A 23,083-nucleotide genomic window follows, 5' to 3' on the forward strand; every position below is an offset into this window, starting at 1 on the left:
TCTGATCAACAGAGGATGTAGGCGATTTTACCATAGGTGGCTGGCGTCATGAGGAGATGATTTAGGCAAAAAAAAAAAAAAAAAAAAAAAAGACAAAAAATGACTTAGGCGATTATTTTAACGAGGTGTCAGTAAAGTTGAGAAAATGTTCTCAATGATTACTCTCTCGCGTGACTTGGAGTGCGTGAGCTCTGCGCAATGAGAGCTGCAGGTAGTCCGCCATTGCTGTATGAAGAACTATCGGATTTGGCGTTTGGCTGTCAACAATAAACTTGCGGTGCCGGGACGCGGAGCAACGAGGTCGAGTGAAAGCTCGTCGGCTGCTCCATAAACCAGTAGTCACCCCCGTCCCTCCGTGGAGAATACTTTCATGTGAATACAGAGCCCACGGACGAGGCAACCATGTCCAATCTCAGCAAAGGCGGCACCAAGAAGGACACCAAAATGAGGATACGGGCCTTTCCTGTAAGTGCACGCCGCAGAAGGTGCTCTGCCTGCCCGCCCGGCGGTGACTCGATCACCGTGGTCTGGGCTGCCGGCTAAATGCTAACATGCTAACCAGCTGAGCAGCAGATATGACTTGCCTTTCCGTAAACAAAGTGCAGCCTGCAAATGGTCCAGTTGCCCCCGCTTTTGGTCGTGTATTGGGTGGCCACTCTGTTAAATTACCAACCCAGTGGGAAGTTTTATAATTCACTTTAATTGTCTTTAACGTTTAACTGCCTCACAACTCCCCAAACATTAGCTAGCATGTTGGATCTGTCGCTATAGCCGATGCTAACGTTAGCTCTGACTCTTGACACTTGTTGTTTTGACTGCTTTTGGCTTTCTTTATCAAATGCATGACGTCTTTGTGCCCGAGCTTTACGTTTCACTGACTTTTGTGCACTGAAATACCAGCTAGACTCACAGCTGTTTGCAAGAACAAGCACCAGCGTTACTGGAGCTGTGCATGGATGCTAAAAACCACATCAGTTAACACAGCGTTGGTTCTGGTGTTGGTTAAATGCTCTATCAGATCCTCTGCTTCTGGCGTCGGTTCAGTATTAAAATTAGGAGTTAGGATCTCTCTCCTCGATCACCTGGCACTCCCTTTGTCTGCTAGTCTCTGATAGACCTCATTTATGAACTGACCTCATTCTGCTTAAATTGGAATTTCAGTCAGTCTGTGGCTGGCTGAGTGAGGTTGTGCATTAACCAGATACTTTATTTTGTTGCTCCTCTTTGAGAAATTACCCACAGAAAGAAACACTAGTTGTGTGCAAGTTACAGTGGCCACATAGCCAGTTAGTTTTAATTCACAGGACCCTTAGGACTAATGTGAGCCTGTTGAATGGGCCCTAGTCCTGACTGACATGCTGGTAGAGCAGCATCTTGACATGCATGTGTTTGGGCTTGTCTGCTGAAAAGGAGCACACACTGTTCCTCCTCACAAACTGTCACACAAATTATGTACAGCTATTGGGAAGTCCAAAAGAACTTATGTTTGAAGGATATCTGTGTTTGTGTTTTTAGGATGCACCACAGCTAAGCACTGTGTTATTAGCACACTGTCTATAGTGGCTGCTGGTAAATTAAAAATCCTGCTCCTGCATTTCTTATTCATCTGCAACTTCTACCAGCTAATCCCACTTCAGTGTGCTTACGTAGCAAATAAAGACCGTACAGCCCCATGCCACATTTAGAAATGTCCATATACATAATTGTTCCTTAAATATTTAATACTAACTGACTGACCTATATAATGAAATACCCACTCATAGTATATGGATGATGGCATGCATATCTTTAATGTTACTACTAATAGTGAAACTAGGGATGGCTTGATGCCACTTTTTCATGTCCGATACCTCAGCCTTTGGGTATCTGCCAGTCCCAGTCCGATAACATCTTTTCCCCCGTCTTAAACAACAAAACTGCTAATAATACATTTGTATGGATGCACTTTGCTTAACCTTTTAAAACCCACTGGCCTGGGTAGGGTTTTTTTAGTCAAAGCTAATAACCGATTAACTGTTAGGCCAAAATGCATGTATGTGGCTTCATTTGAAAGGTAGCATCTTCTAGTTTCTGTAAACATAAAAACATAAAAAAACTTAGTTTTTTTTTTAGTATCTGGCTAAAATACCACCCACATCGGTTCACACTATAGATTATAAAGAATGGACAACATGTCTCCACTTCCAACCACTCTACAAAAGTAAAGCAGAAATTTCCCGGATATGGTAGTTAGCATTTCGCATTAGTGGAGCCAGATTACGCAGTAGAGAGCCGCGATATCGAGTTCTGGCCCAATACACCAGCCCGACCCAATCGGAGCACAATGCGAAATGATAGAAACCATCTTTGGGGAAAAAATGATTTACCATTTGGCTCATTTCCCATCTGCCAGCAGGAGGGGGGTAGCATTTATGATCTATAATGTAGACAGCCACCAGAGGACAATCAAATGCAAATCATTGCATTTAGTTTCTATTTATGTTCCTCACAGCATCCCAACCTTTTTGGAACTGGGTTTTAATTCTAATGTAAAATACTGGATGTAACTCAATGCTGTGTAATAATGCCTATACCTCAAAGGCATAGCAAAACACAAACTGTGACCATAACTTAACGTGATAGTTCAGGATAATGGCTTGTATCAGATTATACTTTCTTTTCCTGATATCTAACACAGGGATTTGGGCCAGTATATCGATATAAAATATATATTGATATATTTTTATTTGTGATATGGAATTAGACCATATCGCTTGTGTATATATATATATATATATATATATATGCTGGCCTTTCTGGGGTTTGTCATATTTAGTTCTTTTGTCATGTTCATTATTCTTTTCCCATATAAATATTTTAATTCATTTTTAATTTAAACGTGCACTTTATGGAGCTTTGATTTTTTTAAAGTACTCCTGTTGATACAGTATTATGTTCACTTAAATAAATATTTTTGAAAATTTCAATAAAACTACTGGTGACATGTCATATTTGGCTTTAACTTTGCAATAAAAATATTGGAATATATATTGCATATTGATATTCAGCCTAATAATATCGGGATATGACTTTTGGTCCATATCGCCAAGCTCTACAACCGATACTGAATATCAGTTCAGTGCATCCCTATAAACAACCAAAACTACACAGAGGGGATATCTATCTGCATTATGTGTCTTTTATTCAAGAACAAGTTCCATTGTTCCAAATGTCGGTATAAATAATAATTAAATATATCATCTTATTGAGCCCATTACTGGTTACCTTTTGCAGATGACGATGGATGAGAAGTATGTCAACAATATTTGGGACCTACTGAAGAATGCCATCCAGGAGATTCAGAGGAAGAACAACAGCGGCCTGAGCTTTGAGGAACTGTACAGGAACGCCTACACGATGGTGCTCCACAAACATGGAGAGAAGCTGTACACAGGCCTGCGGGAGGTCGTCACCGAACACCTTATAAACAAAGTAAGGCTAACACAAAACATCAGGCATGATTATAGTTTAAATTTTAGGATTACACAGACAAGGTAGTTACTCCTGTTGTAAACACATTAGTAATTCCTTAAATCCCTTAAATTGCTGCATCTTCAGCAAGCAAATGCACTTCATTACTCTGTCAAAGGACATTTTTAACACACACACACACACACACACACACACACACACACACAGACAGAGGTGCACCTCTTAAGCTTGGTTAATTTTCCAAAACAGCTAAAGTCAAGTGATGCCACATTGTGTGCAGAACAAATTAAAACAGACTTTATGCCGCTGTCTTTTGTTGTGACTAAAATATATTTGACTACTAGTCAAGTGTGTTATAGATAATTATTGGTACATATGAGATCGTTTTGTGTGGAGCTGAATTCAAGATGGAGACCCTCTTTTCAGTAGCTAGATAGTCATTGGCTTCATATTAACATTCATGTTACTGCTTTCCCTGTGTGTTATTATTGTTAAACAATGGTAAGACCAGAAAACCTGAGCTGTTTGCATTCATGAGCAGCCATGTGTGTGTGAATGCATAATAAATGCTGTTAGAGAGCTGGAGAATACAATTTCCAAGGTTTTGACACTTGTCTTGTGTAATGGGACGATTTGTAAAGTCCTTTAAGGATCACTCAGACCTTGTTGTGACAGATTCCCTATTTCTGAGAGTGGCTGGGAAGTGTACAGGTTTGTTGATGGAGTTGTAATTTTGTTTTAGGTTTTCAGCTGCACGTGGCTGCTGCTCATCTGTCTGCAAGCCTCTAATAAAACTGGTTTTGCCTTGTGTGTTACGAGTGCAACAGTATGTCTTTTGAATGGCAGCTTGACAGAGCACAATCTTTCTCAAGCGGGACATATAGTTGATTTATTTGCCTGAGTAATCCATTGTAAGTGAAATGGTTAATATGGGAAATGTGAGTAAATTGGGTTATTTTGAATGGTCAAAAAAAACTGATGGCATTCCAAAACTGATCCTGTAACTATGAGATTAATTTGTTTTCAAATTCCTGCTGATAACCCATCAGTGAATGTTTTCCTTAAGCTGTCACTTGTTTTTGTTGCATAAGTAAGTTTGGCCATGATGCCTTTGGTGAATGTCTCTGTGAAGCTTACAGTGAGCAGATACCCAATGAGCAATATTTCAGCAGACTGCTGTTGAATAGCAGCCAGATGGTTTTACAGCTCAATTAAATGTATATTCTCAACTTGGCAGATTTAGTAAATAAGCAGTCAGTGAATATCAACAAGCAAGCAGCTCAAAGACAAGAGAGTTGACACCTGAGTGGGTCTTTACTATCTAATAAGGTTCCCAATATCACCATGCAGCCCAGAAATCTACAAACTTATCTCAGAGACGTAACAAAACTGAAGTTTTAAAACGGAACAACTCACAGGAAGATTATGTTCTTTTGCAAGACAACTGTTAGATCTGTGACAGTCACTCTTCTAAATAGATTATCTTTGGCCTTATAATGATTGGCATAAAAAAAATATTGACAGAAGGATTTGGAGGTGAGAAATTTATTTTTTCGTTGACACGCTCAGCTCAGTTCACTGCTCAGTGCTGACCAGGTGGCTAGAACAGCAGGTGGATATTGAAGCCAACATAAAAGAGGTGACAGATATGATTCTGATCATTTCATCTAGGCTAAAGTGGTGTTTAAAATCCTGCACACCTTCATGCAAGTCAGTCCATTCATGACCAAACCTTTCAATAGAAATATGAATGTCTACAAAATTTCTCACCTTCATACTTAGTTTTGTTTTTTCTCATGTCCTTCTTTGACTCCAGAAACATGGCAACAACCACATACCTAGTTTTCTTGCTTAGTAATATCCAAAGATATAGGTATTGTTTAATTTGATGGACCAGCAGAATTAAAAATTGTCCAAACAGATGAAGCTTCATCTTATCTGCACCTAGCAGCAACAGTAACCTCATGATTACTTTTGAAAGTAAATCATGAGTGTGCATAACTGTTCTCTAATTTAAAGGTATATTCAGATTAATGGGGTTTGCTTGTGTCTTGCTCATTTGATCTGGCTCTGAATAAGAAGATGTTAGTGAGTATGTGAGGGTTGATCTTTTGTTAAGAAGAGCAGAGGTGATAATTCATCATCTCAGTCTAGCAGGAGAAAAAGAGGAGGTCGGTGTGCCCTTAAGAATCTTTCTCTACTCTACAGAGACGTTTACAATGCTGAGTCACACTGCAGTGTGACTATTATCAAGCTGTTGTATGCCTGACTAGTAGAGAAAATGTATTAAAGAAGAAACGGCAAAGTAGGTTCACAATAAAATACTGCGTGAACCAGGAATGTAAAAAGTAGGTGTCAGCTGGAGGCATCATTTTTCTCTTAAACAAGGAGTTTGTTGTCCTTGGTCAGGCATTGTTTTGTCAATTACACTACAGAACTTGAATATGCCCACCTCATGCATGCATGTTTTTTGCCCTGAAAGGTACGAGAAGATGTCCTCAACTCCTTAAACAATAACTTCCTGCAAACCCTAAATCAGGCCTGGAACGACCATCAAACAGCAATGGTGATGATCAGAGACATCCTGATGTATATGGTGAGTAGCTGATGTTTCTCTGGATTCTCATTGAACACATTTACAGGGTTTAATAACAGCACACATCAGTGAAGATAACACAACAGAATTATACAAGTAACTTCTGGTCATTATTTTATTTTGTTCATTTGCATGCACTGCCCACACTGCAGAAACACAGAGTTGATTAAAAATTGTTTTCTCCTGAATGAATCAGCCTTTAGCCTAAAGCAAAGTTTTTTGTTTAGCTACTGCAATGATGGAGTGTGGTTTTATATGACTGGTGTGGATGGAAGTCTCATTTGACAAACTTTTCTAAACGCCCATGAGTGCAGGATGAGTCATCAAAGATTTTTGCAGACGGAAGAAAATATAGGTTAAACTGGGAAAATGTACTTTTCATTTCCCTGGGACTTACTGGGTTATTAATACTCTGATTATTACCATAACACTTTTGTGATTGTAACTTTGGCATAATGGCGTCTGATTCAGAGTCAACTTTTGGGGCAACCAATCAAATATAACAAATTACATGATTAACCCGTGTTTAAACAGACTGCAGAGGTCTGCCTATTAGGGCTGGGTGATATGGACCAAAAGTCATATCCTGATTATATTTAGATTGAATATCGATATACGACATATATCCTGATATTTTTATCACAAAGTGAAAGCAAATGTTCAGTCAAAGTCAAATATGACATGTCACAAGTAGTTTTATTGAAACCGTTTAAGTGAACATAAATAATGTATAACAGGAGTACCTTTTTAAAAAAAAAAAAAAAATCAAATCTCCATAAAGTGCACTTTTAAAGAAAAAAATATCTTCAATGAAAATAGCCTATGAAATTAAATAGGCCAATCTTTTTCTGAAATAAATATATTTATATGAGAAAAGAATAACAAACATTACAAAATAACTAAATATGACAAACCCTAGTAAGGGCAACATTTATATAGATTTATTATACATTTGTATAGATATATTATATTTATCGATATTTTGAATATTTGCATATATCTATCGATATATGCAATATGTTCAATTCCATATCACATTTAAAAATATATCGATATATCACCCAGCCCTACTGCCTCAGGTCTGTGCAGGACTAAATTGCATGTAGAGCGAGTTCTGTCACTGCCAGATGTTGGAAATACACTATGGTCGTATTTGCCTATGTAAATATCAACACAGAAGTCTATAGGTATTTCAAATTGAACCTGAAACTGTTTTAAAATGTTGTTCTTGTTGAATCATCACTGAAGAATGAGGAACATCAGGTCTGCTTAAAGCTTACAGATATTTTCATTGTTATGTCAATACACAAGTGAGATATATTAAAGCTGGGTGCTGAGGTAAGACTAAGATTAAACTGTAGCACTCATACTGTCATGAGGAGCTGATATCAGGTTGGGCTGGGCGATGTATCGATATATGTTTAAATGTGATATGGAATTAGACCATATCGCAATTATCTATATAGTTTAATTTTTTTCTTTCTTTATATATAAAAGCTGCCCTTACTAGGGTTTATCATATTTAGTTATTTCGTAATGTTTCTCATATAAATACATTTATTTCAGAAAAAGATTGGCCTATTTTATTTTTTTTATTTAGGATATTTTTATTTTATTTTAATGTGCACTTTAAGGAGCTTTGATTTAAAAAAAAATATATATATATATACTCCTGTTCTTATACAGTATTTATGTTCACTTAAACAGTTTCAATAAAACTACTTGTGACATGTCATATTTGACTTTGACTGAACATTTGCTCTCACTTTGCGATAAAAATATCGGGATATATATCGTATATATCAGCCTAAATAAATTGGAATATGACTTTTGGTCCATATCGCCCAGCCCTATTATCTGGTTGAATTATATGTTCAGGTTAACAACACTTAGTTTAACCCACCTGTAAGGATGACACAGACACATTTAACCACTTAAAAGATGTTTAAAAGGAAAGTTACATATAATATATTCAATGTTGTACAAAACATTAATTGTCTTGTTTGTCTCACAGGATCGGGTGTACGTACAGCAGAACAATGTGGAGAATGTCTACAACCTTGGTCTTATCATCTTTAGGGATCAAGTGGTTCGTTATGGCTGCATCAGAGACCACCTCCGACAGACCCTGCTGGACATGATCGCACGCGAGAGGAAAGGAGAGGTGGTGGACAGGTAGAACAACACTCACAGGACAGGATTGATTAAATGGAAACTAATTAAAATGAATTGTCAATTGTTGCTGTTGGAAAGTGAAGCTGAATTTTTAATTTAAGTTGCACATAAAATGTGCTGAAAATAAAATCCAGATCCTTCATATTAATTCAGATGATAAAAGAAAATGTTAAATCATCAAAAAGTGCATGCTCTTTGGATAAATGATAAAAGAGCTGTCAAATAAATCTGCAGCAATTAAACTGATTGGGGTGTTCAGTGAACACACAATTTATTTTCTTTTTATATGCTGTTGTGTGATGAATAAAAAAATCTAAAGTTAGTTGGCAGCTGTGGTAAGTGTGAAATAAGATTCCAGGATGTGTTCTTTGCTTTTTTGTTGTCTTTTTCATTACTGATGATGCCTTCAACAGTCGGTATGCTTCTCCTTCACCAGGGGGGCCATTAGAAATGCCTGCCAAATGTTAATGATCCTCGGCCTTGAAGGGAGATCTGTTTACGAAGAAGACTTTGAGGCGCCTTTCTTAGAAATGTCTGCAGAATTTTTCCAGGTTTGTGGGTGAACATGATTGCCCTTACTGTTCATTCTTTTACTTTTGTTTGGGTCCCAATTATCTTGGCTGCTTCTCCCTTTTTCTGGGGTCCATATAGACAAAATGCAGTGTAAATACAGATGATTCTCAAAATATCTTTGTAACGATTAACAACACAGCTTATGTATACTGTTGAAAGAACTGAATGATACGTAACTAAAATTGGAATAAAATGGATTGGAGGAGAAATATTTTTGTCCTTTTATAGCTCATACCTGTTTGTTGTTTTCACTTAGATGGAGAGCCAAAAATTCCTTGCAGAAAACAGTGCCAGTGTGTACATAAAGAAGGTGGAAGCCAGAATCAATGAGGAGATCGAGCGGGTGATGCATTGCCTGGATAAATCTACAGAAGAGCCGATTGTCAAGGTGGTGGAACGTGAGCTCATCTCCAAACACATGAAGACTATCGTTGAGATGGAGAACTCTGGCCTCGTCCACATGCTTAAAAATGGCAAAACAGACGGTAAGAGTGCTGCTTCACGTCTTTAGCATTTGTAGTTGGTCTTTTACTTAACTTTAATTTTAAAAGGGTTCATACCAAGGTTATTATAGTTAACGAAAACTAACGAAATAACGAAAACTAGAATTGAATAAACATTTTTGTTAACTGAAATAAAAATAAAAACTTTAGTTTTTAAAAAAAACGATAACTAACTGAAACTGTATTGTGGGTTACAAAACTAACTAAAATTATAGTGATAATGTCTTTTGTTATTTGTCTTTGTCAAGGTGTGTATTCCCTGCTTTGTTGGTTTCCAGGAGAGGTGCGATTGAAATTACCGTAATGACACCACATTGGCTGTAAAGAGCAACTCCTCATTTTTCAGAAACCATTGGAATTTTTCCGGTAGTGTAAACCGTTCAGTTATTATGGTAATCCAAAGTGCGCTGTCGCACCCAACAAATACCCCATTACAAAAAAACCTAAAACTTATAAAAACTAAACTAACACTAAACATTTAAAAAAAAAAAAAAAAAAAAAAAAAACTAAACTAAAACTAGCAAACTCACTCTAAAAACTGATTAAAACTCACTGTATTTGGAAACAAAGATTCACAACTAAACTAAATCTAAAACTAATGAAAAATCCAAAACTATTATAACCTTGGTTCATACAAACTCTTGTACAGAAGAGGTTTGGGGCCAGGTAGAAGAAGAAAAAATAATGACGGGAGGATTTTTTTTTTCATTATGCAGTTTGAGAAAAAGTAAAATGACAAGTTGAAATAGGATTTTGAAGAAAAAAAGTTGAAATGTTGAGAATAAAGTTACATTTTTTGTGTTCAGTACAAAAAGGAAGTATGAAAGATATTCACAGATGTGTTGTCCCTGTGTCAATAAGTCATCAGTGGAACATTGTTTTAGAGAAACTGCGTCTATCTGAACAGTAAGGTAGACTGCAAGATACAAGCTGATTTTCATCATGTCATAAAATGAGCAATAACCACAATATTTAAGGGTGTAGTAGTACTAAAATCCCCCTATAAGTGAGTTATTCTTGGTAGAGCTTACCACAACTATTGTTTTGGGAAAATCTGCTTTTATGTAATTTATGAGTTTTTTAGACCTATATTAGACATATTGAGGAAAATCAGGTTGTAGCTTGAAGTCTACTTTACCAAACTGAAATAGTCAACTTTATTCTTGTCATTTCAACTTTTTTCTCGGAGTTCATTATGAATTTTTTTCCCCTCCTCTTATTATTTTTTTCTCCTACCTGACCCTAATCCTATTCCTTAGTCTTGGAAGTTCTGGAAAATGCTAAATTTTAACCATTATTTTTCATTGTTAGGAGTAATTGATCTGATTAATAACCTGATCACTTTGTTAATTGAATTTATTTTGTTGTTGGAACAGAACAGATACATATGTTGCTCTTGCATTGTTATTTGCAAACATGTTAACTGTTTTTAAAATGATTTCTTGTGTTCAGTGTTTATTCATAGCCAAAAGTCCTCTATTGGTAATTATCATAATACTTATTATTCATAACAGCTGGTAATATAACTTAATAAGTGTCAATATACCCTCATTGATGTGGGTATAAGTTATTTCTGTTCTATTTTTATCAATTGCATTTGTAGTAAAAATGTCGATGTGCTGATGAATTTAAGAGTCTGGGCATTTTTGTTTTACGTACCTTGAAAGTTCTTGAGTTAACTCTTTAAAAAAAGTTTTATGTTTAGTTGCACAGTTAAATTTTATGTGTCACACAAAAAAAAAAAGAGAGAGAGAAACCCTGTTGCTCTTTGATTTGCTCTTTTTTATTGTCACTTGCAAGATATGTATATTTAACTGGATCAGTAATGTAGTCAAAGTGTTCCCTTGCTCATGTCACAAATGATAAGAGAGGAGGAATGTAATTCTGATGATTAGATTTAGATGAAAGTGCTGTAGCTTCAGTGATGCCCTCAGAAATATTTTCACATCAGTACACTTACTCTGCACAAATAAGCCTCAGCAGATCTCAGATACTGACTTGCCTTTTCAGTCAGTAGAGATAGACTCCTGATGTGTGTGCTTGTGTGTGTATTCGTGCATATCCATCGCAGATTTGGCGTGCATGTACAAGCTGTTCAGCAGGGTTCCCAATGGGCTGAAGACCATGTGTGAGTGCATGAGCTCATACCTGCGGGAACAAGGAAAGGCCCTCGTATCGGAGGAGGGAGAGGGAAAGAACCCTGTAGACTACATCCAGGTAAGGAAACATTAGAGTGCGGGGATGTTATTGCTCAGTCTTGTGAATCTGCAGGAACATTTGCCGCTGCAAGAGTAGGAGACAGTTCTCATGGTACACACGCTCTGTTGAAGCACAATATAACCTTCTAACTGCATATGTTTAAGTGGATAAGGGAGATGTAACCTTGTTAGAGATCACTAAGTAATTATTCTTTTTAGGCTTTCACAAACCATAGCGTGCCAAGCCTCGACCATAATGTACTTCTGTAGCCTCCTGGCTGAGGATAACTGCTGTGGCCACAAGCCATGATGATCTCTGCCCTCAACTACACTGTGTCATTGCCCAAAATTACGTGTGAGGTCATTCAGGCAACGAGAGAGAAGGCACTTTTTTGAAGGTCTCATTATGTTCCTCTTGCAGTGCTTTAGATCTGTGCCTGTGTGAAACGTTTTTGTGGTTTGTGGCACTCTCGTCTGACTGACAGCAGTCTGACTCCTTGTTGATGACTCCAGCTTTCCTTTGCTGCTTTACTGTTGGAGCTGTGATTGCTGTCCAGTGTCTCCCTTACCAGTGTTTTTGGTAATTTTGTGTCTTTTTGTGGCCAATTTGTGTCTTTTTTGGCTATTTTGCATCATTTTGTCTTTTTTGGTCAATTTGTGTCTTTTTTTGGCCATTTCGCATTCTTTTTTTGAAATTTTGTGGGGGTTTTTCAATCAATTTATGTCTTTTTTTTTTTGCTATTTTGCGTCTTTTTTGTCATTTTGTGTCTTTTTTGGCCATTTTTTGTTTTTTGTGGTCAATTTATGTCTTCGGGCCATTTTGCGTTTTTCTTTTGTCAATCTGTGTCTTTTTTTTCTTTTGAGTGATGTTGATTCACCTCTTCTGTTCAGGGTCAGATTGACCCCAACAGTATCTACAGGTGCATCTCAATCCAACGCCCCCCCAACGACACCCCCCGCCCCCCTTGACAATCAAGTTAATTTTGTTTTCTAAAGAGTGCCAAATCACAACAGAAGTCATTTAAGGTTACCTTTCCTATAGATTAGGTCTATATCTTGTCCTTTTATTAAACAAACTAAATAACCTCATATTATTCATTTTATTTACATGAATGCATGGCATTTCTGTCTCTACATGGTTGGCGTGTACAATTCTCGCCTGCTCTCTGCATTGCTCGCGGCGAAGTTCTGCCATGATGCGCGCACACACATGCAGACTGTGGCGGCCCGCTATAGTCTACCGGTAATTTGCTGTGCTAAAGTCACATTTCAAGCTACTTAAAGTATATTTACAATTTTCACGATGTAAAGTTATACTGCATTGTGTTGTGGCTGTAACCCACCAATCATTCATTCCCCCATGACATTACATGCGCTCACATTCTCACACTTACACACACACTGAATATACAGAGCTGTTTTACTGTGGTCCAAACACACTATTGCCTACGCCGTTTGGTAGCCGCGAGCTAACATTGGCTTACAATTAATGTTGCTTTAATCACAAAAAGCTTAACTGCGAATAACCATCTAATTTATTTCCTGTCGCTAACCACATGCAGCTTTCAGAATAAGAGCGGTGTGTTAACAGAATCCACCACAGAATTTACAAGAAGACTGTCAAAATAAGATGCCTTAAATAAAACATACAAGAACCCTTATTCTCTTTATAACAATTAATAAAATATGCAATCATTAAGATCAGTGTATATGATGCCCTCCCCCCCAAGACTGTAAACCTAAGGGAAACACTTCTGTCTAAAGTTACTGCAAATGCAAGCTGCTGCTGTATTATCTCTAATCATCCTTGTCTCCTTTCCTGCAGGGCTTGCTGGACCTGAAGTCCCGTTTTGACCGTTTCCTCCTGGAGTCCTTCAATAACGACCGGCTCTTCAAACAAACTATTGCAGGCGACTTTGAGTACTTCCTTAACCTCAACTCTCGCTCGCCTGAGTACCTCTCACTCTTCATCGATGATAAGCTGAAGAAAGGAGTAAAAGGGGTGAGCCCTCAGTGGATACAGTCTCTTATTTAAGGACGCACCACAGATGTAACTGGCCTGCTCATTCAGGTTGCAACATGAAACCATATTGATTTAAAAAAAGTCCTGTTGGCTGATTAGGTTCGATAGTATTATAGGATTTAGATGTGAAAAATACTGCACAGTCATTTTCAACTGTGATTTCTCTAAAACGGAAAAACACCTCTCTGTCTCCACACATGTAGTACATTTCATACCTGTGAATTTATATAGATATTTTTCAATCCATTACACATAGTCCTGTCATGATAACACATTTTTTTAGGACGATATATTTTTCGATATATTAGAGCATAATAAGAACATCCTTTCCCACCACAATTGACTTTTTAAATCTTGAGAATATTAAACATTGGAATTGAAATGTGGGAAAGAAATATTAAAATATCCTAGATAAATAAAACTTAGTAACTACAACCAAAACAAATGAAATAGACTCTCAGGCTCTGTTAACAAAACATTGCAAAGAGATAATCATTATGTATTATATTATTTTATTATTAAAATAACAAACAGCTGGAATGGCTGCATGGGAAATATACCGGTAGGTATTTTTTTGGCAATTCGTACTGCCTGTCAAACATTTGCAGCATTAATTTAAACACAACAAAAAAAAGCACAAAAAGTCATGCATGTAAACAACAATATATTGAGTCCAGAAAAAAACTATCGTGTCTATTTTTTTATATCGAACAATAAATCGATATAGCAATTATTGTGACCGGCCTAGTTCACTCTTATCCAACGTGTCAATCTTTTAGATCTTCATCCTCCAAGATTTCTTACATGCAGGAGTCAATTTATTGTTAAATTTAGGGGCACTAAATTATGAAAAACCTTTTCCCATCTTCATCTTTATAAACTGTTTCAAGAGATGTCTAAAAGCTCATTTAACTGCTGTTTTAGAATTCAAATTCACACACAAATGCACTTTTATATTGTGTTCATATGTTTTTTAAATAATATAATATAAAATATAATAATTATATAATATAATAATATACATTTTTATATAGGTATTTTTGTAATTGTCATAACTTGTTGGTTTTATACATATGTTTTATTCTATTATTCTATTATAGTTTATTACTTTCTTATAACTATGAATTTTTAGTTGGAGGCTTTAAATAAGCCCGTCTGGGTTTTCTGCCTCTCCCTGCACTTAACACTATTTATCTTTGTAATTTTATGTAATTCTAACTGTGCAAATGAATAAACCTAAACCTAAACCTGACCCCATGCAGGACTCGGGTCGGGGGGGTCAGATTATTCTCTCTGTTTATGACCGTCCTATGTAACCTGCATCGTTTTTCTGTTATCTCCAGTTGACAGAGCAGGAGGTGGAGTCAATACTGGACAAGGCCATGGTGCTGTTCCGCTTCATGCAGGAGAAGGACGTGTTTGAGAGGTACTACAAGCAGCACCTCGCCCGCAGGCTGCTCACCAACAAGAGCGTCTCTGACGACTCTGAGAAGAACATGATCTCAAAGCTCAAGGTGAGTAGCAGGGTGATGTAACCAAGTTATGTGCAACAAGAACATTTCAGTCAAGATATTTTGTTTGAATGAAAAAAAAATCAGCCTATATATGAGGAGAACTGGTTATCTAGCTTCAATGATTTTATGAAATGTATTTTTTAATAACTGTTTTTGGCCTGTCACAATAACATTTTTTAGGATGATATATTTTCCCAGAAACTATGACGATAAACAATAGTGTTGTTGATGTTTGGGGTTCTTTATGCCGCGTATATAATTGTATTGGAGCATAATATTTCAAGTACATCCCTTTTAAGAGCAATTAACTTTTGATTCCCAAGAATATTGAACATTGGCATTGAAATGCTGGAATGGCTGTTTGGGAAATGTACGTTTTTTTAGGCAGTTCCTCCTGCCTATCGAAAGTCTGCAGCATTTCTCTAAACGCTGGTTTCTCAACAGTGTTGAATGACTGCATGTCTTTAGCTATAAAGCGAGTGACGCTATCTGTGAGGGTGCGCCATTTTGTGCTGTCACGTTTATATTTGAATTTTTTGGCAAAGATATCCTAATTGCAAGTTGACGGTTAGTGGAGGGTGCTCCGTGTCACCCATTGGTTTGTGGCCCGTTTGAGGCATCGAGTTCAGCGTTACACTCGTCGCCATCTTGTCTGTTAGTCCAACCAAACACTGAACAAGACGTTTTTACTGAACAAAACATTCAAATAAACTGTCATTAAGTGAAAATACAGTGAAAGGGTCACTTTTGGTACCTTTGCCAGTGTAGACAGGTGCCAAGTCCTGCTGGAAAATTAAATCAGCATCTCCAAAGAGCTTGTGGAAGCATGAAGAGCTCTAAAATGTCCTGGTAGATGGCTGCTATGTTGACTGTGGACTTCAGAAAACACAGTGGACCAACACCAGCAGAGGACAGGGCCCCAAATCACCACTGACTGAGGACTCACATATTTAACTTTTTCACAATATTCTAATTTTCTGAGACACTGAGTTTTGGATTTTCATTATCTCTAAACCAGAATCATCAAAATTACAAGAAAAACAGGCTTGAAATATTTCACTCTGTGTAATGAATCTATATAATGTATGAGTTTCACTTTCTGAAGTGATGGAGAAAAAATATTGAACTTTTTCATGATATTCTAATTTTTTGAGACGTACCTGTATTGATTATCGTGACAGGCCTAGACGTTTTCTGTGAATCAGCTCATTCTAAAAGGTGCATTACAAAGGAAGTTATAGGAAACATACAGTAAGCGGGCAGTGTCCTCTTGCCGCATTAGATGACCACCATCTGAGTGTTTATTGACCTTTAACAGCTTTGATTAACCAAATGTGATTCTTCTTCATTGTTCAGACTGAGTGCGGCTGTCAGTTCACCTCTAAGCTGGAGGGCATGTTCCGGGATATGAGCATCTCCAACACCACCATGGATGAGTTTAGACAACATCTACAGACAACTGGGGTGAGGAGACGCTGCACGCCACAACTCATCCTGTCAGAATAATGAGCCCATTTGCTATCTGTAATCAGTACATGGCTGCCTGACTGCCTGAGCATTGCTGCGTTGCTCAGTTACATAAAAACAATTATGCACCTAACTATCCGTATCCTGGGAATACAGTGTGCTAATTTTTGGCTGGTGCTGTGCTGTCACATGGCGTTTTGTCACCAGAGCCTCCATCACTGTGTCTAATTGTCATTGTAGTTTGCTGAAGCAAGTATGATTCATGTTAGAAATAAAATTAATGAACTGTGGAGTCCGTAATCAGTATTTGTGCACACTTTTGCTTAGTCTATAGCAAAAAAGTAATTTTAAAACAATTTATTTTAAATGTATCTAAAGTATTGTCTCCTGAAAGTAAGATGTATTTTTATTCATTTGATGCAACACGGTGATCCATTTAACCCTCAGGGCAGGTTGAGCGCATTTTACGTGCTTTTCATTCTTCAATTGTTAATAGTTTTGGCTGTGTTCATGCATTTGGCATAAATTTTGGCAAGATTCTGTATTTTTATTTGATGTGAATATATGTTATATCCAGCTCAGCTACTGCAGTAAGGCTGAAATACACTGTTTACAAACAATAGTTGCACTCTTAAGGTTGAGAGCTTAAAATGCTCGCATTTATTTAATCTAAAGGCATGGTGGCATTATGACAAAAACATGGCATTTAAAGGGTTAAAATATTTACAAATCAATTAGCGTTTGATATCATTATTAGGCCAGATCTAGGTGAAAAGTGAAAGTAGAATATCATAATGTATAATATGCTATAGTATATGCTTTAAAAGGGCGGTAAGCAGTACAAGCGAGCATACAATTTGAACAGGCCCTGGGGGTTAGGATAAACAGTGCTAGTTTGTGTCAATGGTCTGTAGTTATTTTTTGTCTCATTTAGTTTTGTGTTTCTAACCTAATTGCAACAATTAAAATCGCAGTTGGCTACGGGGTGTCATTACAAAGCTGATTGTGCGTGTTGTGTTTTTTTTTCTCCCAAACTTCAGGTTTCACTGGGAGGGGTTGATCTCACTGTAAGAGTCCTGACCACGGGATACTGGCCAACACAATCAGCAACACCCAAGTGCAACATCCCCCCTTCACCGCGACACGCATTTGAAGTCTTTAGAAGGTTAGTTAATTTGATGCACACAGCTTTTTTTAGTTTCATGTGTCAGTGTTTTCTTAACCGCACTTCTTTTTCACTCTAATTGTTTCTGAAATGTGTGATTCAAGAGGATGAGTAATACACATTATGTTTTGCTAGAATTGGAAGCTGACCAGAATAAAAACATTATTCAGATCCTGATCCAATCTTGAAGATATAAGTTTATCAGAAATTGGTCAAGGACCTGGATATGTCCAGGAATCTAAATTTGGATGAATTGTGAATTGTGGTACAGTGACTATTCTTAGATGTTAACCTTGAGTAACACCGCTCTGTTTGTAGGTTTTATCTTGGTAAGCACAGCGGCAGACAACTCACACTGCAGCACCACATGGGATCTGCAGATCTAAACGCCACCTTCTACGGTCCCATCAAAAAGGTACGGGCCAACTTGAAATGAAACAAATCAAAATAAAATCAAAATTACTTTATTTATCCCTGAGGGGGAAATTCAGTGAATCTGTTAGCTGTTAGAATGAGACAGTCTGATGGCTGTAGGAGTGAAGGATCTTTTGAATCTCTCCGTCCTGCAATGGAGAGAGAGGAGCCGTCCACTGCTGTTTTTTTGGTCCATAAAGGTTTTGTGTAGTGGATGATTTGGGTATTTCAAGATGGACTCCAACATCTTGACAGGTCATCTCTCCACCACCTCCTCCAGTGTGTCCAACATGGCTCCAACCACAGAACCAGCTCTTTAGACCAGTCTGTCCAACCGCCTTCATCTCTGTGTCTGATGCTGCCTCCCCAGCAGACTGCAGCATAAAACAACACACTACCACCACAGACTGATAAAACATCTGCAGCATCTTACTACAGATGACAAGAGATCTGAGCTTGCTTAAGAAAAAGAGGCGGCTCTGCCCCTTTTTGTAGAGAGCGTCTGTGTTTAAGGACCAGTCCAACTTTATTATCATTATCATTATCCAGGTATACACCTAGATACTTATAACTTGGCACCACCTCGATGTCCACCCCACAGGTATTCACTGGCTGAAGAGGGGGCTTGAACCTGCTGAAATCTATGATCATTTCCTCAGTCTTTGAGGTGTTCAGTAGGAGATAGTTGAAAAACATCAACCCATTTCGACAAATATATTACAAATATTTTTGTGATGGGACAATTTATGTGATCTAATGATATATACACATAAAACTGCAAATCAGCGGTGTCAGGTTGGAAGTAACAAGTTCATCTAGAGTCAATAATATAGTTTCACTGACAAAGTTTTGTTCCAGATGATTAGAGTTCTCAATAATTTGATTATTTGCTGATATTTGCTGTGAAAACACCTTGTAACATTGACGTAAACACAAAAAGCAACTAAAATTGTGAATCTATTGTGAATTCAAAATCGTTAAATAATTGGCACTAGTAGACTGTCAAATAGTTATCATTTTCTGTAGAAAATATTATTTAAATTGTTTAAGCAACAAGGAAATCTACATGTTTGAGGACTTTCTGTAAAAGAAAATACAACTTCTTGTGGAAGTGGGTTATGAATCATGTTTTTAGGTTATGATTTTTCATCCGAACATGTCAAAAGGAGGATGGGTCAGAGGTCGGCGTGGGAGGAGCCCAGGTTACCGGCTCCAACACCAGGAAGCACATCCTGCAGGTCTCCACCTTTCAGATGACCATCCTCATGCTTTTCAACAACAGAGACAAATCCGTCTTTGAGGTAAGCAATTTAATACAATAGAAAAGTTAACATTTTGCTGTTCTGCACATTTAGTGGGCAGTTTCACTAGGAAAACGCTCTTCTAAAACAAGTTTCAGATCTCCGCCTTTCTCTCTATTACGTTTTGCTTATTGTTTTATCACAATCCCGAACTGGATCTTTCCAACCTGTAGGAGATCCAGCAGGAGACAGACATCCCAGAGAGGGAGCTGGTGCGAGCGCTGCAGTCTCTGGCCTGTGGGAAGCCTACTCAGAGAGTCCTCACCAAGGAGCCCAAGTCCAAGGAGATCGAGAATGGCCATGTGTTTACAGTCAATGACCAGTTTACCTCCAAACTTCACCGTGTCAAGATCCAAACAGGTACACAAAATCATTATTTTTTTCTAAAGACATACAGTAACATAACGTCTTATTTAGTTTTTCTGATGGATTAACCTAATTTAACCTATTTAACATGCTAAAATATATTTTTCATATATATCAAGGTACTCTCACAAAACAAACAACATAATATATTATTAATAATAATAATAATATTCTGTCTATGTGTCTGTATCTTGAGTTGCTGTGAACTAAATTTCCCCACTGTTGGATAAATGAAGTTATATCTTATCCTATCTTGTCGTTATATCTTGAATGTGGTTTGGTTCTTGAAGAAATAAAACTGCAGCATCGAACTGTAATAAAGACAAGGAAATTTGCTGTAGTAAATGCAACGAAAAAACTGATGATTGTACCTTTAACATCTTTATAGTCATATTATTTAAAGCGCTTAATTTGGGAAAAGATCTCATATACCTTCAGTAACTCTGCTTGTCTTTTGCATTAACTTTCCCTCTGTTGTGCATCACTTAGTGGCTGCTAAACAAGGGGAGTCAGACCCAGAAAGGAAGGAGACACGACAGAAAGTGGACGACGACAGGAAGCATGAGATCGAGGCTGCCATTGTTCGAATCATGAAGTCCAGAAAGAAGATGCAGCACAATGTTCTAGTAGCAGAGGTCAGTCATGACAGCATTTGGGTATTTTCTTTTTTTTAGTGAGCCCTCTAGTGATTATTTTTATGATTAGCAATCAGTGGTCGTCTGTAAGGTAACAATGGCAAGTGCAGTTAAACACCCCACACAGTCAACTAAGGGAAGTCTTACTTGTATAATTTAATAAAGTTTTCTTTACATGTTTTCTTTCTTTTGACCACAACCTGTCCAAAGTATTGGATATTGCAGTATTGTAAAGGGAATGGAAATGAAAACATTACATGTAAAACAAGGTGATGATCAGATGTTGATCTGCTTATCGACAAATTGATAATTTAAGCAAGTTTTCATGCAAAAATGGCTGAAAATACTGTTTTAACCCTCTCAGATATGGAAATTTCCTGCTTTTTTTTGTTTTATACATATTAAAATTAATGTATTTGGGTTTTGGACTGGCAAAACAAGAGTGACTAAAGACTTCACTTTAGACTCTACGAAAACTCGGAAGGACTTTATTTAAAACATTTTTTTTCTGATAAATTATAGCCAACAATTTGATTCAGTTAAATGATAAGATAATCAGTGGATTGATTAGTACAGTGATAAAGTGAGTAATTAGGATGATTTCTGATAGAATGTAACGAATCATGTAGTGATGGGAATAATAAATCGATGATCGATTAATGCTTGTTAAGAATTTGGTCAATCACATGGAATTTTTAATCGATCTGTATTTTTTTTTTTTTTTATTTCTGACGTGTATCAGTATTCACTGAACTGAAATATGGCCGATCGTTCAGTTCTGCGGCCGTATGCCAATAAGCCAATGAGCTGAGAATTAAGTTTGATAAAGCTACAGTTTGCAAACTGAAAGTTACAATAACTATTATAAAACACACAGAAATACAAGAGGATTAATTTGAGCAAAACTAGCTCTCTGTATCAAACCATGCTAGCATGAATTACGGAGTTTAATTTGATCCAAAACTTATTTAAACACAAAACACATTTAAATATGAAGATTACTGTGAAAACTAACCTCATGCCTCTTCGGGGCTAAAACATAAAAAATTGAACTCCTTGATGTTGTCTTAACAGTTTAATCTCACTTGAGTTAGTTTTACGATCGTCAGGAAGTCTCTTTTTGTCCTTTCAAAATTATAGCGTCCGTTATCAAAACAGGCTTTTGCATAGTCCTTTGCGTACATATCTTTTATTTTGCGCATTTATGCATGCATCGATTAATTGATTGTTAACGTTATAATCTAGTTGGCAGGTTTCTTTCAAATGCCCATCCATTGTATCATGTAGTGATTTTGTTTCTCTTTGGTGTCTCCACAGGTTACGCAGCAGTTACGAGCACGATTCCTCCCTAGTCCTGTAGTCATCAAGAAGCGCATTGAAGGACTCATTGAGAGAGAATATTTGGCACGAACACCGGAGGACCGCAAAGTGTACACTTATGTAGCATAAAACATGTGAATTCAACGAAAGCTGACATCGAGTTGAGAGAAACTGAGAGCCTTGTTTTTTGTGGACTGCTATGCGTTTGAATGAACTGCAAAGTGCTTTCATCATTGATTCTGGGAAACACTGGGAAGCTTAACTTTTCTTCCATAAAAATGTGTAAAAAGAAAAAAATCATGCAAAAGATGGGGAAGTTTTCTAGCAATATTAGATTTCTTCTGCTGAGAGAAATGAAAGGAGGGGATCTAGTTTTGTACAAAATCATGTTTCTTGTGGCCTTTGGAGAGAATTGGGTGAGCCTGTTTGCCAATTAACTGCGTGCTGTCGAGAACGAGCGTAAACATGTTAAAGCAAACATGCGGCTACACGGAGACCAAGAAAACATTTGAATCCACTCCCCTGTTTTAAATGTTGATGTCAATGTGTTTTGTTTGTTTTTTGTGGCACATCGTTGGCTGTACAGGTTGACAGACACTTGGCCGTTTCCTCCCAGAGGATTTTAAATTTAAAGAAGAGGACAAAGTGTTAACTGGTACAGACCTGGTTTACAACAGCAGCAAAGGACATTTTGAGTACTGGAGAAAACATGAAGAGTGCTTAATTTATGTTGAAAATATGTCTTGTTTTTTTAGGTTGTTTTAATGTCTGCTTTGAATTAAGTGCACCTCACATAGCTGAAATATTTAATGCCATTTTCAATATTTTGGCCAGGTCTGTACTAGTGGTTAGAGAGATCAAGAGCTGTAGCTTCACAGCATGCTTTTATCTCATGGTTCAATCTGGGAATAAGACATATAAAAGGTAAATGGTGTTTGGTCTCTCATGACACATTTTTCACTTCAGGCCTGCTGTATGATCGGCCAAAAAAATGTATCTCCTCTCTTTGGAGGGTTCCTTGTGGTGCAGCTTTCAAAGAGGATTTCTTTTTTTTTTTTTTCATTCTCGACTGCATTTTTGAACGGGTGGAACCAGTCTAGCACCATGTTCTAATGTGTACAAATTGTAAAATAATTATTGTACTCACTGCAAAGGTGGATTGTACAGGGCCTTGTTTTCATCATATTAAATGTAGAATAAAAAATGATGGGATGGGTTTTTCTTTCTTTCAATTTTTTTTTTTTTTTTTTTACATCTCATGCGAAGGCCCTGGCCAATGTCAGAAGAACTTGTCTCTCTGACCATAATTAAAGCTTAGCTTAGGGTTCACAAGGGGAGCTTTATAGGCCTCTGGAGTATATT

At 37.2% G+C, this 23,083-nt stretch overlaps 1 protein-coding gene across 2 annotated transcripts; it reads left to right on the forward strand.

Moving 5' to 3' along the window:
- Window positions 1-148: 148 nt before the first annotated feature.
- Window positions 149-22,937, forward strand: cul3b (cullin 3b). Of its 2 annotated transcripts, none has more exons than XM_059331254.1 (16): window positions 149-465; window positions 3,274-3,471; window positions 5,954-6,067; window positions 8,082-8,242; window positions 8,679-8,793; window positions 9,072-9,300; window positions 11,390-11,535; window positions 13,342-13,518; window positions 14,883-15,053; window positions 16,410-16,517; window positions 17,561-17,685; window positions 18,004-18,100; window positions 19,266-19,400; window positions 19,574-19,760; window positions 20,256-20,401; window positions 21,719-22,937. In XM_059331254.1, exons 1-16 carry the CDS (start codon window positions 403-405, stop codon window positions 21,848-21,850), a joined length of 2,304 nt encoding a protein of 767 aa, XP_059187237.1. In that variant the 5' UTR covers window positions 149-402; the 3' UTR covers window positions 21,851-22,937. The 2 variants fall into 2 exon arrangements, with proteins under 2 accessions (XP_059187237.1, XP_059187236.1); XM_059331253.1 differs by having other exon boundaries at window positions 388-465; window positions 19,269-19,400.
- Window positions 22,938-23,083: the final 146 nt, after the last annotated feature.

Source organism: Centropristis striata, chromosome 4 (genome assembly GCF_030273125.1).
Source record: "Centropristis striata isolate RG_2023a ecotype Rhode Island chromosome 4, C.striata_1.0, whole genome shotgun sequence".
Taxonomy (NCBI): domain Eukaryota; kingdom Metazoa; phylum Chordata; class Actinopteri; order Perciformes; family Serranidae; genus Centropristis; species Centropristis striata.

Coding starts and splice junctions, on each gene's coding strand:
- cul3b (XM_059331254.1), top strand. CDS start 403: ATGTCCAATCTCAGCAAAGGCGGCACCAAGAAGGACACCAAAATGAGG. Junction 6,068..8,081: donor GAGACATCCTGATGTATATG/GTGAGTAGCTGA, acceptor TTTGTCTCACAG/GATCGGGTGTACGTACAGCA. Junction 11,536..13,341: donor ACCCTGTAGACTACATCCAG/GTAAGGAAACAT, acceptor CCTTTCCTGCAG/GGCTTGCTGGACCTGAAGTC.